The sequence below is a fragment of the Psammomys obesus genome, unplaced genomic scaffold (genome assembly GCF_907164565.1).
Source record: "Psammomys obesus unplaced genomic scaffold, mPsaObe1.curated_primary_1811, whole genome shotgun sequence".
NCBI classification, from domain to species: Eukaryota; Metazoa; Chordata; class Mammalia; order Rodentia; family Muridae; genus Psammomys; species Psammomys obesus.
In genome coordinates, this window is record NW_026585691.1 from 7,160,302 (window position 1) to 7,177,080 (window position 16,779).

At 48.0% G+C, this 16,779-nt stretch overlaps 1 protein-coding gene across 1 annotated transcript in view; it reads right to left on the minus strand.

The window, feature by feature from the left end:
* Positions 1-16,304, minus strand: part of Fam81a (family with sequence similarity 81 member A) — a 50,401-nt gene extending 34,097 nt beyond the window's left edge. Inside the window, exons 1-3 of the mRNA XM_055598827.1 lie at positions 16,227-16,304; positions 3,250-3,346; positions 2,003-2,276 (exon numbers count right to left, since the gene is read on the minus strand). Of these exons, the coding sequence (XP_055454802.1) occupies positions 2,003-2,276; positions 3,250-3,260 (285 nt within the window). The 5' untranslated portion in view covers positions 3,261-3,346; positions 16,227-16,304. The remainder of the gene's footprint in view (positions 1-2,002; positions 2,277-3,249; positions 3,347-16,226) is intronic.
* Between the last annotated feature and the right edge of the window lie 475 nt (positions 16,305-16,779).

Genomic DNA, 16,779 nt, shown 5'->3' on the forward strand with positions numbered 1-16,779 from the left:
ATGCCTCACCAGTCTTAAGCTCTCTGAACTCAATTGCATGTTCCCTGTGTTTATTCAAAACTAGAGTTAAACTTAATAGACAGTCTTGACCTTGTCTTAGTTTCATGTCAGAGCAAATAAAGAGGAGTGTGAAAAGCCATTCAACCGCCTAAGCTGCCTGGATGATATAATTGGCGCTGTGTCATTTCAGCACAGAAACATTTCGTCGGGAATAGCCAGGGCTGACCCAGTAACCACGCTAACAACTGTCTTCAAAGGCGGGAAGGGGTTCATAGGAAAACTTTTTGTCTAGTTCTCCGTCTCCACTGAGACCCAAACAAAACAGAATAATTCAATAATCAGCAAGGTAAATTTAGAATAAACACAAACAGCATTGACAGAAATTGCCATCAAATACTCAAGTAAGTTTAATATAACTTGGATCTTCCCGCAGGCAGTTTCCTTGGTGATCATTAAGAAGAGACAAGGCAGGGTTGATGAGATGGCTCAGCAGGTAAAGAGGCTTGCTGCTAAGGGTGATGACTTGATCCCCAGGACATAATAGAAGGACAGAATTGTGCTCTCTGACCTCCATCCATGCCCCACAATACACGCACCCACGTATGTGAACACACATACACGCCCAAATAAACTGTAATTTTTTAAAAATTAAAAAAAAGATAAGACAATATTATTTTTGAAATTGTTATTAATTTTTAGTTTACGTGTGGAAGTGTTTTGCCTGAATGCGCATGTGTGTGCCTGGTGTCTGAGGAGGTCAGAAGAAGGCATCGGATCCCATGAACCTGGAGGTACTGGAGGTTGTGAGCCACCATTGATGCTGGGAACCAAACCCAGGTCCTCTGCAAAGGCAGCAAGAGCTTTTATCTGTGCAACCATCTCTCCAGCCCTGTGGTGCATAGTCTCAATTCCAGACTTGGTACAGGAAGGTCAGGAGTTCAAGGATAACCTTGGCTAGCTAGTGAGTTTGGAGTCAGCCTGGGACACATGAGAGCCTGTCCTAAAGCAGATCCAGGGCTGGGGATGTGTCTCGGTAGATGGGAGTGCTTTCCTAGCATGTACATGCAGGGTGGCACACGCTTATAATTCCAGCACTTGGGAGGTAGGAACGGGAGTATAAGGAGTTTAAGGTAATCCTTGGTGACACAGAGGTCAAGGCCAGCCTGGGCTACATAAGATCCTGTTCTAAAAATATCTACTAATAATAGACAAGACAGACAGCTCAGGTCTGGTGTCAAAGGCCTGAAGTTCTGGCGTTTGTAAGACAGGAGGAGGACCACTACAAGTTGCAAGTTCAAGGCCAGCCCATGCTACACAGTGAGCCCACATCACAAAAAGGGAGAGGGGGAGGGCTGGAGAGATGCTTCAGCGGGTTAAGTGAGTGCTGTGCAAAGTGCTGAGCTGAGTTTGGATGCCCAGCACCCTTGTAAGAGCTGAGTATGTTGGTGTATCCCTGTAACCCCAAAGCCAAGCGCAGGGACAGGCAGACTCTTGAGGTTTGCTGACCAGCCCAGCTAGCCAGAGGCCAGCTTCAGAGTCAGCGAGAGACCCTGTCTCAAAAAAGGAAGGTGGTGTGATAGTTCAGTTGTTTACTTGGCATAACCTAGAATCACAGAGTCTCAGTGAGGGGCTATTCTCATTGGGTGCGTGTGTGTGTGTGTGTGTGTGTGTGTGTGTGTGTGTGTGTGTGTGCGCGCGCGCGCTTGAAGGTCCTGCCTTACCTTTCCCACAGTAACGAACAGTAACTTGGAACTGTGAGCTAAAATGGAGAACCCTTTGTCCCCTAAGCTGCTCTCTGTTGGGGTATTTTATCATAGTAACGGAAATGAAATGAGGACAGGTGGGGAGCAAATGGGGAAGAAACGCAAAGACAACACACAAGTACACACACACAGGCATGTATACACAACTATCGGACAGCTGGGACTCAGACTTGGGTGGCCCGACACGGACCAGGTCTGGGAGGATGAGCATGGTCCGCACTGGCTTGCACACGCCTTACCTCAATGTCCCGATTGAGCTGCTTTACAATGGCGGTTATGTTTCGAATGTGCTCCTCCAAGAACAGCCTGGCCAAGCGGTCACCTCCCCCTTTGTTCTGCATCTTCTGCAAACTGCTGACGATGTCATCTTTGATGCGGAAGGCGTGCTCTACCAGTGCTGCTGTGGTTTTCTCGTGACAGAGGATCCTGTCTTCCAGCTGCTCCACCAGGCTCACGGAGGAGTAGGGTGCCATGGTCAGGGACTGGCTGTGTCGGGGCATGGTCCTCACTCGCCTGCAGGAGGGAGCCACGGTGTTAAGGGTTGCTGGAGGAGAGAGGATAATCTTCCAAGCCCAGACAGAAGACTCCTCAAAGAAAGAACTACAAATTGCCTGTCTCCGTAAACCGAATGGGATTAAAGGAAAAGTTTCTTATGCAAAAGAGTTTTTCTTTGGGAGCCAGACGGGACTTCAGGGTGACTGTGCCCATGGAATTAAGTGGGCTGCTAGCTAGCAGGCTGTGACCTCCAGGAAGCAGGAGGCTGTCAGAATGGACACACCACAGTTCCCCTTATATTAGCTGACATAGCCAGAGCCAGCTGATCCCAAAGGTCTGTTGACCTACCACTGCCTTCCCCCTTCCCCTAAAGCAGTGACCGTGTGCTCCAGTGCCTATAGCAGCCAGACAGTATCAGAAATGAAAGCCAAGCACCACACAGGGCACACTTGAGAGGGCTGGAAACCCTGAAGAACTAGAATGTCCCCTGGGGTGCCATGATTTTGTCCCACCCATAAAAAGACCACCTAGAAATGAGGCCTGTTCCCCCCCCCCCCAACAAAATGATACTTCAAAATGAGCCAGGAAAATCAGATGTGGCTGTAAGATCACCTCACTCTTCAAATGATGGCTCATTTAGAAAGAGCTTATACTATGCAGGCTGCGTAATGTATGTCTGTGGGCCAGTATTTCCCTATAGGCATCCAATATGCAACTTCTGATTTCAAAGAGCTAATGGGAACATTTGCCTGGAGCTCCATGGTGATTTCGCTGTTAGCAGGAAGTTAGAAGCTACTGCAGGGCCACTGTGAAATCTCTGCCTTTTGGGGTAATGAAGTGGTCTACAGGAGTCATGAGGAGCACACGATAACACTTTTGTTGCCCTTAAATAAGATGACCCTTTATAATGTAACAGCTACAAGGCTTCATCTCTCACGACCCTCCCACCCTCAAGGAACACTCGTGGGATTGGTGGAAAGAAAAAGTATACCTTAGATGCATATTTTCCAGATAGTATACCCTTCCTGGGTGACAAGAGAAGGAAATACAGTGTCCTGTTGGGCCATTTTCTTCTTAGTAATTCACATCTGTTAAGAAAAAAAACAAAACAGTAAGTGCTAAATCAGTAAACAGTGTATAGCTAGAACTTAAAGGACTTCAAACTCTGATTATTTAAGACAGCAGGAGGCTTACAAGTTGTGTGGATACACTGATCACCTCTAACTGTAAATGCTTCTAACTTCAGACATGACATAAACAGAGATTGCTTCCTAAGAAGGGAGAAAGAGCCTTGAAAACAAAAAATGCTTCCTAAATAAGCCCTGCTAATCTCTACCAGACAGAGCAACGAGGACCATCAAATGAAGGTTCCAGAAGTTTTCTCATTCTCCATCTGCATCTTGAGCTTGAAAACTGCTTTTCCAGAAGCACAGCCCTTGCCCCACCTCTCCTGAAATACCAGGACTAGAACCCAGCTCCTCCCACATGCTAGATCAGTGCTCAGACACCCAGCCACAATCCCAGTTCCCAAAGCAATTTCCTAAATCGATTTACTCAATCCTGTACTTCCCCGTAGAAATGTTCAATAAGCCACCTTAGTAAATCTGATCCGGGTGAGCAATTAAAAAGGCCTTTTTCCAAATGAATCAAAAATAAAAACAATGCATGTTCAATGAAAGCTGATTCAGAGGGGCCCCTTCATCCATCAAGAGAATGGCGTGTATACACTCAATTAAAAAGCTTCATTATAAAAGGTTACCATTCACACCAAACCCTACATATGCTCAGTGTCTGGCTGTCACAACTCATCAGAAAACCGGAGTTTTAAAAAGATTTTAGAAGTAGGTCTCTCAAGCCTGTGGTTGATTGGCTTTAAACAATGGTGCCTGGTACCCACAAGCTAATTCTGTAATTAGTCCCATTCCGACACTGGATCAAGAAAGCATTTCTGACTGACACCATTGTTTTGGCATCAATTCTCCGGTGTTTTATTTTTAGACTTTCAAAATGTGAACATTTCACTTTCCTGGACAAAGAACTTTTTTAAACAAATTACATTTAAGGGGGGGAGAAAAAGTAACTCATGTCGAACAAGCTATGATGTTCAGCCAGCCAGTTCTTAGGTGTCAAAGAATCTCTACCATTTAGACAACATAGAATTAAGCCCATGTGGAAATTTGAAATCATACAGCACTTATACTTTTAAGGTTACACAATCACTTTTGTGAGGTTTTCTTTAATGAAACAGCTCAGCCTAAAACTGACTTGGCATCTATTAAGAACCATCCATGCATGGCCGACGCCCCCAGTCAAAACTGCCAGCAATGAAGGTATTATGACGGAATGGAGACTTTTGCCACCCCCTTCACTGAGGCTGATGCCACCCGCTTGCCTGAGCTACAGAAATCCCAACCAGATGAACTTTGGGAAAGATGGAAGGACACGTCTGACTGCTAGGCAGGCTCTTTCAGCCTCAACCCTTCCCAATATCTGGCACTGGTTCCATGATATAAAATCCCCTATGGCGTGAGTTCATAAAACATGTCCATGGAAGGACATGTTCAAGAGTCTGTTCTTCTGCTTAGTCACCTGGCTGGTTTGCACCAGGACTCTGGCGTGGAGGGGAGGGGCACAGGAGGATCTCCATTGCAGCTGAATGAGAGGCCAAGAATAAGCCTCTAGATTAAGTCCCTTCCCAGGTTGTATTTCCAGATCTTCCCATGGTCAACGCCTCCCATCTGATGATCGATCTGATCTCTGGCACAGTGAGTCTACAATCAGGCAAGACAGGATCATGTACTATTCTGATTGTACCATAATTCCCTGAGGTTTGCTTTTATTTTGGGGGGGAGGGGTATTTTATTTTGAGTTGAGGTTTCACTGGTCTTGAAAGCAAATAGCCTTAGCCACTGAGCTATCTAGCCAACCCCCTTAACTGCAGTTTTAAAGACCCTGAAATTTTCCCATTTTTGGCTACCACTGCCCCAATGCCATGCCTGCTTGTCCTGCAGCTAACCTAGCCTGGCACAGATGCCTGGGACAGGAGACCCAAGAGCAAGAGCTAATCACTGTCTTGCCGTGTGCATAGGCCAACAGTTTCCTGTCCTTCTGAAATATCTGACTCCACAGACCTTTTCTCCATACATAGACTTGAACAGACCTGAGGCTACTTTGGTTTGGTTTGGTTTGGTTTGGTTTGGTTTGGTTTGAATTGCTTTTTTTCTTTTCTTTTCTTTCTTTTTTTTTTCTTTCTTTCTTTTTTTTTTTTTTTTTCTGAGAAAGCTCCATGTAGCCCAAACCTGCCTGGACTTCATTGTGCAGTCAAGCATGACCTTGAGCTGATTTTGTTTCTACCTCTAGGTGGTGACATAACAGATATTCATATCATACCTGGTCTACAAAGAACATGGGGGTTGAATTTAGTGTTTTGTGTATTCCAAGCTAGCATTCTATCAACTGAGCTACATCCCCAGTGCCAGTTTGAGACTACTTTTAAACATGATGTCTGTCTTCTCTTATCCCTCACACCCCACTCTGTTCCCCCCGTGCCACATTGCTGAATTTGTCTCTGAGGTGTGAATGGTCAGTATCTGGCTAGTACCTCTTTTGATGTGAGAAGGACTGTGCAACTCAAGTCAGGATGCCTAATTGCCAAAGCCAACACATCTACCTTGACCAGACCAAGGAAAGACCATGGCCAACAATAACAGGCTAGCATAAGAAATCAGGCCTGGCCTCTTTCTTTGTACGCATCTTACCTGGCTCACCCCAGGATCAGAAGCTTGGAAACAAGGTGAGCCATTCCCGACCAAATAAATAAATAAATAAATAAATAAATAAATAAATTCATTCTGGCCCAGCATATTCAAAGGTGACATTATGGCTGTGAGGTGGACCGTACATGGTCTAGGAGGCACATGTGTCTTCACAAATGAAACACACAGCTTTGTATATACCTAGCCAATGGCAGATGACTTATGCTCATTTGTCATACCTTGACACTGTCTAGAGCCTACATCAACCCCAGAAACTCAAAAACCCCCTACACCACCCTGAAAAGGGCAGGACAAAGGCTCCAACAATGTAAACGTTACGGCAGTAATCTTGTTTGCATTCTCATTTGGCATAGGAACTCTCAGTTTAATCCAGGCTGGCCAATATTTGCTGTGGAGCCCAGGGTGGCCTCAAACTTCCTGTCCTCCGGCTTGACTGAGTGCTGGAATGACAGCTATGTACCCTCTCACCCTTTTCTATAGTACATTTTTAAAACAGCAGAAAGAAATCTGTCAAAATGTAACCAGTAGTATTAAGCATATTTTTATTCTGTTCTCATTTTTAAAATACTTTAATAAGCATGTTATTTTCACAATTACAAAAATCGGAATAAGCGCTTCTCGAATAAAACGATGAACCAACAGGCAGGAGCAGCCGCAGAAACTGCTCACCTTAGGCTGTAGAAACTGAGAGGCAAGCCTCCTGCTGGGTTTAAAAGACAATGTGATTCAATTAGATGTTGTTGGCTTTACCTTCTCATTCCCCGGTGGGCACATTATGAGACCTGAGCCTGGTGCCTCTATCACAGTGACAGCTGTGACTGTGCCCTGGATTACCTGCCCATGGGGACTTGGGCATACGGCAGACACAGCCGCCCTAAGTTGCCACCCACGGCATTTCAAAACGACCCCATTCTGGGGGCTGAGGGATGGGCTGATAGGCAGGTATTTCCAGTGCTCCCTAAGAAACGGCCTTGAATCCACCGGGCAAGACTTGCTTTCTTTCCCTCCATCTATTCCATTCACAACCGGGAATGCCTTTGAGCTGCACGGGTGAGGGGTGGTTTCTATTTGATTGATAACATCATGTTTCAGAGGGCTGGGGCTGCAGCTTAGTTGGTAGAATGCTTGCCAAGCTCGCAGAAGCTCTGGGTCCCACCCCCCAACACAGCATCAACCCAGTGTGGCAGTGTTCACTTACAAGCCCAGTACTCAGAAGGTGGAGGAAAGGGAACCAGGAAAGTCAGGTTAGCCTTGACTACAAAGTAAAGCCAACCTAAGCTACTCAAATGAACGGGCAGGGACTGGAGAGAGGGCTCAGCAGTTAAAGAGCATTTGTTGCTGTTGGAGAAGGCCTGGGTTCAGGTCCCAGCACCCACACAGTAACTCAAAGCCATCCATGACTCCAGTTCCTGGGAACACAACACCTTCTTTGGATCAGCTAGGTCATGAATGTGGTGCACATACAGACAGACATGCAGGCCAAACATCACATACATAAAAGAAAAATGTGCAACCTAAAACAAATACATTTTAAAGAGTTCTAGCATGCTTAAAACATCTCCTCGCCACCCAGCCAACAGTGAGTGACCTCTGCCAGGGCAGGTGGATTCACAACCAAACCCCCAGAGCACAGGAAACAGTGGTCGCTCGCTGCCTTAGCTCACTCGATGCTAGTGTTTTGAGGAGAATCCCTGCAGAAACAGATTTGCTTTGTTCTCATCTATTAATAACAGCTAGTTTGGAATGCTTTTTAAGTCTCCATTGTTTATTTGAACTGTTTGTGGGATAGTGTCTCCCCAACGGAGGGGCTTTAGGGCAGCAGGGACTGCATCCTCTAGAAGGCCAGGCATTATGCCTCTTCATAGACGCTCGCGAATACAGGTTCATCTGCCTTTTCATTTCTCTAATGGGGAAAGGCCCAGCTTTTAAATTCCCGAGGTGCTTGTGGTGGTTGGAATAAGAATGCCCCACAGGCTCATACATTTGCAAGCTCAGTCACCAGGGAGAGGCACTGCTTGAGAAGAATTAGGAGGTGTGGTCCTGTTGGAGAAAGTGTGTCACTGGGGGGTGGGCTTTGAGGTTTTATTATTTTTAATGATTTATTTATTTTTTATTTTATGTGTATTGGGGTTCTGCCTGCACGGATGTCTGTGTGAGAGTGTGAGATTCCCTGGAACTGGAGTTACAGACAGTTGTGAGCTGTCATCTCAGTTTTGGGAATTAAACCAGAGTTTCTCTCTCTCTCTCCCTCTCCCTCTCCAGATCAGGATGTAGCTCTTAGCTACCTCTCCAGCACCATGCCTACCTGCCGCCATGCTTCCTGCCATGATAATACATTAAGCCTCTGAGACGGCAAACAAGCCCCAGAGTTAGATGCCTTCCTTTATAAGAGTCGCCTCGGTCATGGTGTCTCTTCACAGCGATGGAACATTGACAAAGACAGTGCTCTATCCAAATGGCCCCGCAGTGGCTGACTGGACACCAGCTTGAGTGTGCAGCGGCTTCAGGCCATCCAGGCACTCTTGCAAGCGTGCAGGCACACTCCTATGTCTTAGTATTACTTTTTCCAACAGCTATATTTGGTGACTTTTCTTTCTAGCATGAGCAAAGACACATTACCAAATGTTATAAAGGGAATCTGCCAAGTGCAACAGCAAGAACAGAAAAAATATTATTAAAAGCGGGTATAAACTCTCTACCCACACCAGGGTTCACCCACGGGGGTGAGGGTGGGGGAGGCACGACTTCTGGTTCTCCTGCAGGCTGAAGGCTGGGTGTGGCTTCAGTCTGCTACTCTGTTGACTTTCTAATAGAGAATCTCAGGGTGTGGGCTTCGAAGAACCACCCCCACCCCCAGCCTCCAGCCTTGTTTCCTTGTCTGGGCACTCGGGGACCACCACTGCCCTTCTCTGCCTGCCCCGGGAATCTCCTCAGAGATTCTCCTATCTATCTGGAGTGATGACTACAGCGAAGCATAGTAATATTCTTAACTATTTAGAAAGTGCAGGGGAGGACTCTTGAGCCCTTCCACAGATAATTAAAATCAGGGAGAAAAGCAATATGAAATAAACAAAACAAAACAAAACAAAAAAACAAGCTCAAGGCACCAGAGGTTTCTGAAAAACATCTTCCTGGTTAAACAATTTTAAGAATTCCATAATTCAGAAAGCAGCCCCCACACATTTTCTCCCACACAAACAAGCCTGTTATTAAGTCACAGTCAAGCGGCAGGATCTCTGCCTTCTTCCTTGCCTCCCCCCCATCCCCCCCAGCTTCATCCACACAGGGCGTCATTGCCACAGCCACAGGAGGGAGGCGCCCGCAGCAGCCAGCCACCTCCTATGCGCACCACCCTATAAGCTAGGTGTTGTTGCTCAGGAGACACCCAAGGCTTCATTCAGGCCATCTGATGCTTCTCAAGCAACATCCTCAATCACTTTCCTGATGTAACAGAAAGGACGAACTATATCCCACTAGATGACTTTTTTCTTTTAATCACCGATAACTACATTTCTAAAAGATCAAAGGGGCTGGGGGAGGTGGGGGCCTGTAGCTCAGTGGTAGACTGCTTCCCTAGCATGTTTTGAGTTCAGTTCCCAGAACCACAAAATAGAGGAAGATACAACTACTGAGCCATGGAAAGGAAACAAGGAAAGATCGTCCAACGGTAAAAAGAAAACGTTTTTCCTTTTCTCCAAACTTTATCTGGTTTTATATCAAAGAGTCGTGAAAATCGCTGTTATAGAAGGAGGGAAGCCAGAGACAGCCTAGATGAAAGTCAAGTCGGCTTCGGTCAGAGACGCTTCCTTTTGCAGCGGTCAGTGAGAGACCTCGAGGTTGTTTCCAGCTTCTGGCTATTGTGGGTAACGCTGCTGTGAACATAGTGGTGAAAGCAGAGACTCCTAACTGGTCAACGCGCTGAGAATAAACGACCGCCAAAGACACAGCCACAAGACATCTCTGCATCACCCTCCCCAAAACTCAGGGACCATCACTCAGGAAGGGATGAAAAGAAGGCAAGAGCTGGAGAAGGGGTGTGGAGTGCCGATTTCTGTGCGTGACAGGTCAGCCGCACGGACAGCAGCTCTGGGTGCCTGCGCAAGGTCAGGCCATCAGCTTCCTGTCACCGAGGGGATGCGCTCAGGAGGCCCTGATCCTCCCTGAGGATCTATCGTTAGCAAGGGGAAAAGATTCCTGGTACCCATACTCCTGTGAACAAACCTCTACTCACACGCCTGTAAGCAACCCCAGTGAAACTCAATAAGGACACACACGTGCATACACCTACACACACACATGCACGCACACACATGTACCAACACACACGAGGAGCACGTACGCACATGCTCACACACGAGGAAGAGTGAGCGGTGTCACAGCAGAAGTGTCACTAAAAAGAGGAAAGAAATCGGTGCGGAGGGGGGATATAGCATGATGGGGGAGGCGAATATGACTGAGATATATTATGTGCGTGTATAAAAATGTCACACTAAAACACGGCACTGCGTAGATTGCGTATAATTACCATATGTGATCGAAACATTTAAAAGAGAAGGTCATGGAAAAGGCCGCACTTCTCTGCCTCCTGCCTACCACGGTGTGACTCACTCTGCCTTGATGGACAGAACCACCAGGAGGTCTTCTGAGCCTCAGGAAGCTCCCACGGAGGCTTGGTGTCCCCAAACCTTGTGTCCCTGGACCTGGCTACAGTCTCCTTCTGGAATCTGGCAGAGACTCCATGAGCGCATGATGGCTCCGGGAATCGGCACCTTCCTCGGATGGTGTGGGGTTTACTCTGACTGCTCAGAACTCCAGAGTTCTAGAAGACAGGCCTGGGGCAGCATTCTCTCAGTGACTGCCTCACCCCACGCGCTGCCTAAACACAGCTTTCTCGGTAGTCTACACCAGCCAGGCCAGTGAGTCTGAACATTTCATTAAACTTGACTAATTTTCCCCAAACAAAAAGAAAACCCCAACCAAGAAGTCAAAAGCTAAAACCATCCATGTGGAGAAAGAAGGATGTAGACCTTATTGATAGGAACTAACACACACACACACACACACACACACACACACACACACCCAAATGGATTGTTTTAAGTCCTAGATTGGATCCTGCCTCCTAAACCAAAGCCTTTTAAAGAGAGTGTCCTCTCATTTTATATAAAAGCACTATTACGACATCTGAATTATATCTGTAGATTGGAGAATATCACTGATTCATACTTACTTTCCTGACTTTGACAAGTGCTGTATAAGAAAATGTCCTTTTAAAAGAAAAAGACTGATGTGTTGGAGGGATGGTTCAGAGGTCAAAAGCACTAGATGTTCTTCTTCCGGAGGTCCTGAGTTCAATTCCCAGCAACCACATGGTGGCTCACAACCGTTTGTAATGGGACGTAATGCTCTCTTCTGCCATGCAGGCAAACACGCAGAGTGCTCATATGTATAAATGAGTAAATCTTTTTTACAAAGGGGGAGATATATGCTTAAGTATTTGGGACAGTGCAGAAGCAATTCTCTCCCTGTTGCCCTGACATGGTGCAGGAGAAATTACAGGCTAAGTGTGTGTCTATACACACACATCCACAAATAGATGCAAAGAGAGAGTGGGAGAAAGTGCCAGGAAGATAAAACAAGTGCGGCTGAAAGTTCATATTTATAGAATGAGGCTGAAAGAGAGAGCAGGACTTTTCAGCTTATTGTTGAAGCATTTCCGAAAATCTGAATCAGTTAAGATTTTAAAAAAAAAAAAAATTTTTTTTTTTTAAGGGGAAGGAAATTGTTAAGGAAACCAGAATGATAAAATAACCATGTTAGGGGCCAGAGGCAAAGCAGAGGTAGAAGACCACAGTGAGTCTGAGGGCTGGAGCTCTTGTCTCAGCTCTGCTTCTGAGTACTACCTTGAGGCATCCTGCAGCCCCTCTACCTCAGTGTCTTCATCCACAAAACAAGAAAAAGAAGTGTTGGCCTCGCAGAGATGGAGAGAACATGGGCTCCCACTGGGGCACAAGTTCAGAATCTCCACAGCCAAGGGCCAGCAAGAAAAGCAGCAAATTAGGGATGAGAGGAACCTGCAGGGCAGGGCATGAAGATGGCGGTGGCAGGGGTGGGACGGCAGATGGGCACAGGAGGGCAGCATGGCAACAGTCAAGGAGGAGGGCAGGGAGAAGGCTCAGTTCTTCAGCCAAGACTCCTCTAGGGGCTCTGTGAGGAGGCAGCTTTCACAGAAAGATAAAGGAGGTGTTCAGTCAGAGAGGAACTCGCTGAGTTCAACAGAGCAGCAGGTCCGGCTTTAAAGCAGGCTCTGCCCTCCCCACACAACAGCCAACTGCTCCCTCTGGCTATTTCAATGGAGTTTAAGTTCGCTGAAAATTCATGTAAATTAAAAGCTCAGTTCAAGCCAGGTGTGGTAGGACATGCCTATAATCTCATAGGAGGCTGAGGCACTGTGAGTCCAGGCACAGCCCATGCTGAACAGAGAGACCCTGTCCCAAAATAAGTCAATGAAGGAATAAAAATTCAGGTCCTTGGTCACTCTGGTCATGTTCTGTGAACTCCTAACACATATTAGTAACCACCGAGGCTTCCTTCATGGAGAAGCCTCTGGTGGACAGAACGGAGACTCTGGTACCTGTCTCACGAGAAGGTTGACTCGACTATATAATGGGATGAGGTCTGGGGCAGAGGGAAGAGGGAGCAAAGAAAGGCAAAAGGAGAACGAGAAATTGAAAAGTGGAGCAAGTTCCCAATCCGGGACAGGCAGGACTAGAGTGAATGGGTTTAGGCTAGACTTAGGACAGACACAGAGACGCTCCTAAATTTCAGACCAATAAATAAATAAATAAGGATGTGGAGAGAAAGAGAAGGACATACTTGGAGCTGCAAAAGAGGGTACAACTGGATTTGCACTAAGGTGGAGGGCAATAACAGGGTGCTGATACCCTCCACTTTACCCACCAAAGGCCACGTTCTGAGAGGGAACCTGAGGTCTAAGGGATAGAAAGCTGTGGTACAGAGCAAAGCGGATGCAGCCTGGGGAACGGAATTCTTCTGTTTTATAGAACAGCAAGCCTTCATGAAATTAGAGCCAGCGTCAATTTCAAACGGAGCCAGTCCAAAGGTCTTTGTGACTGTCTCCTGGATAACTTGGCAGGCAAGGAGAAGAAAATACCGACAGTGTGGGTGCTTTGGGGATTAGAGGCTGGAATATAAGAAGTCCAAGGCCTTTGAGGTAAGAAGTACACGCCTTGAATTTCAGCACTCTGGAGGCAGAGGCAGGCAGATCTCTGAATTTGAGGGTAGCCTGCTCTACATAGTGAGTTCCAGGCTAGCCAGGCTACATAGTAAGACCCTTACTCAGGGGAAAAAATAAATCACAACATGTTAAGACCTGTTAAGATCGTATGCTAATGGGAGGTTTGGGACCCTGAAGACCTGCTGAAGCATTACAATGACAAGGATGAAGGGGTCCTCGGTGATGGTTAAAGCCAGGCACAGTAGGTGGAAGGAAGTCCAAAATCCTAGCTCTCAAATGTGAAAAACTTCCAAGACTCAGAACATTAGCAGTTGAGGGAAGATACAGGAAGAGCTCTGCAGGTCACGGTGGAGCCATGGGGGTCAAGGCTGAGGCACTCAAGGTCATTGAGTGGGACCAGCCTCAGTGTACACCCCAAAGTCATCAGCAGAACCCACAGAGAACTAGCTGCTCCCGGGTCTTTGTTTACGACTCTTTCCCAGCCTCAGGTGAAGTGGTTTCCCTGCCTGAGTGAGCAAAAGTCACCCAATAAGCCATTTTCTCTCTCCTCCTCCCTCCTTGTTCTTTTCTTTTAAGGCAAAAAACAAACAAAGAGAAAAAAAACAACAACAAAAAGACATGTGTGTATGTGTGTGTGCACTCATCCCAGCACTTACGTGTAAATCAGAAAACAACTTAGAAGAACCAGTCTCAAACATTCTGAGACTCAAGCTCAGGTTGTCCATCTTGGTGGCAGGCACCTTTATCTGCTGAGCCTTGCTTTCTACAGAAAGGGGTTTGTTGGTTGATTGGTGGTTGGCTGGTTGGTTTTGGCTTTTTAAGGTCTCACACCATTCTAAATGATTCCATTTTGATATTTGTGAGAGTCTATCTGAGGCCTGTCTTTTTTCAAAATGTGCCCAGTGATTCTGAAGGGTCACCAGGCTTAGAATGTAGGACTGTCTCTCAAGGCCCTCCTAGTTATGCTTCTGGCTCAGTCCTTGCTAAGAGTTAATGGCTTGGAGGAGACAGTAAGGAGCCAGGGCAAGGTCATCCTGGTACTTCTGATGATTAGAGCCCATCAAGAAAGGGGTGTTCTGAGGGAAGTCCAGGGCTCCCACTATGGTTTAAGGAAAAGGGGGAGATGGGCTCAGAGACAGGAAAATGAGACTACAGGAGTGTGGCTGAAAGATACAGAAAGGAGACACTGACTGGCAGAGGGTGGCCTGGGTTAGCAGCCGGCAGAGGCTGGAAAATGAGTTCCTTGCCAACGAAGGCTCTAAGGTCGGGGACGCATGGCTCACGAAAGGGTTGAGGCTCGTTGGCGGAATTCTTGGACAAGGGTGTTTGTAGCTGTGTGCTAATCGGATTTCTTACAAGTAAACATTAAAGATTTCTAAGCCCTCAGGTAGGCAAGCTGGCAGGAGCTTACTCACTCACTGAAAACTTGGCGCCCCAGCCCACATTCTCACACAGAGGAAGTCAGGTTCCTGCAAACATCAAGCGTGTCCTTGAAACACCGAGTCAGAGGCATCTCGACTGTCCGGAGACAGGAATCATGGGTACCCCGTTGTGGCCCCTTGTCGGAGAGAGAAGTTTATGGGTGGAAAATATAGAAACCGCCTCCGTGTAATTTTTAGTACCAGCTAGTGCTAAAATTAGAAGAGATACCACAGCCTGTAAGTCACCTCCACACACACACCAAGACAGAGATAATGTGTTTCTTAATAACGAACATATTTAGTCTCAGAAGCCCTAATTCGTTTATTTTTATTACATTTATCCATTTAGCTTATGTGCCATGTGTGTGCGTGCGTGCATGCGTGTGTGTGTGTGTGTGTGTGTGTGTGTGTGTGTACAACTTGGGGGGTTAGATGCTTCTCTCCTTTCACAGTGTGAGTTCTAGAGATGACACTCGGGTCATCAAGTTTGGTGGTGAGGGCATTTGCCCCACTGAGCCATCTTGCCAGCTCCCTCCCCCAAATCTTTAAAGAGCAGAGGCAAAGGTTTGCCCCTGCTTCTAGCCATTGCAGTCCGCCATTATTTCTGTGAAATAACCTCCAACAAGAGCATATAGACTTTAAGCTGAGTGCACGCATGCGCTCGTGAGACACACACACACACACACACACACACACACACACACACACACACAGCTTCTGCACATTGAAGAAATGACTCACTTCATTTGCCACTGCCTGCCACTACTGGGTTTTGATTTTACCTGTTCAGACACAAAGTTTCCTATCAGATCAACTACAGGGGGGAAAAAAAAAGTAGGCAGTAGCTTGATTCCCGATTGGGTTCAGGACTTAAGGGCGCCGAAAGGATTTTCGTCTATGCATTTTCACGGGGCTCTCTGGACCACAGACTGTTCCCTCCAATGCCTCCCATAAAACGGTAACATTTCCTGCCACTTCAGGAGCGGAATAAACACGGTTAAGTCTTGCAAAGCCAGAGGGGCCCTTCCTCAGATCACAGTACCAGCCAAACAGCCTTGAGCTGTGCTGCCACTGGAAAGAACCGGAGTCCTTCCTTCAAGGATGAGAACCACGGAACGCACGGAGGATCAGTGTGGCCAACCCACCCAAGGTCACTCAGCTCCAACTGGCCACGACCGTCCTGGCAAACTCTACACACCTTTGGCTCTTCTCAGACAGCCCCTCGGGGATCTCTGCTGTCTGCCAGCTCGCAGCCCCCGCGAAGATGCAATGCCACTTGGGCTCTGCGCCTAACTTCAGCCCTTCGCGTCAGCATGCATTTAACCCCCTCGCGCCCAGAGTGTCACATGGGGCACGCGCAGCTTCACCCCTCGTCCCCCTCTCCCCAGCACTATCCCATGCCCATCCGTGGCGGCTCCAAGGTCACACCGACGGTCCCCGTGCGAGCGCCCGCCGCTTGGATCCAGAGGACGCCCAGACGCGGTGGGGAGGGGAGACACCCCCGGAGACTCACCCGCGCGCGGATCGGGCGCTCCGCGGCTGCCCATGTCGTCGCTGGCGCCCTGGGTGCGGTGGCCGCGAGCGCGGGGCTGTGCGGGGCGAACCCGGCTGCGGGCCCGCGCTCCAATCGGCGCGAGCGCGGCCCGGCCCGGGGTTCGCGGCTCCCCCACCCGGGAAGGGCGCGAGCCGCCGCGCGCCGCCCAGAGGCGCTTCCGGGCGCGTTGCCTGGACGCGGTTGCCGTGGCAGCCCGAGCTGGAGGCTTTCCCCGCGCGCCCGCGCCCAGCCCGCCGGCGCCCCTCCTCCCGCCGCGTTCCCACGCCCAAAATAGCCTCGCTGCGGTGCCTCGGGTCCCCACCCAGGCCGCAGCAGGGAGTCGGCGGGCGGGGTCGTGCTCGCAGGAACCTCGGTCCTGTCGACTTGGAGGCAGAGGTAGGTATAGAGAAGGATGTTTTAGAGGGAAACCAGCTTTCAGGGTCAATGTCACCCGTCATTCTCCCGGGAATCCTAGCATCCCTCATGTACCAAAGCCTGATTCCCACCAAAATAGTTCACTGCTCTCCCCGCC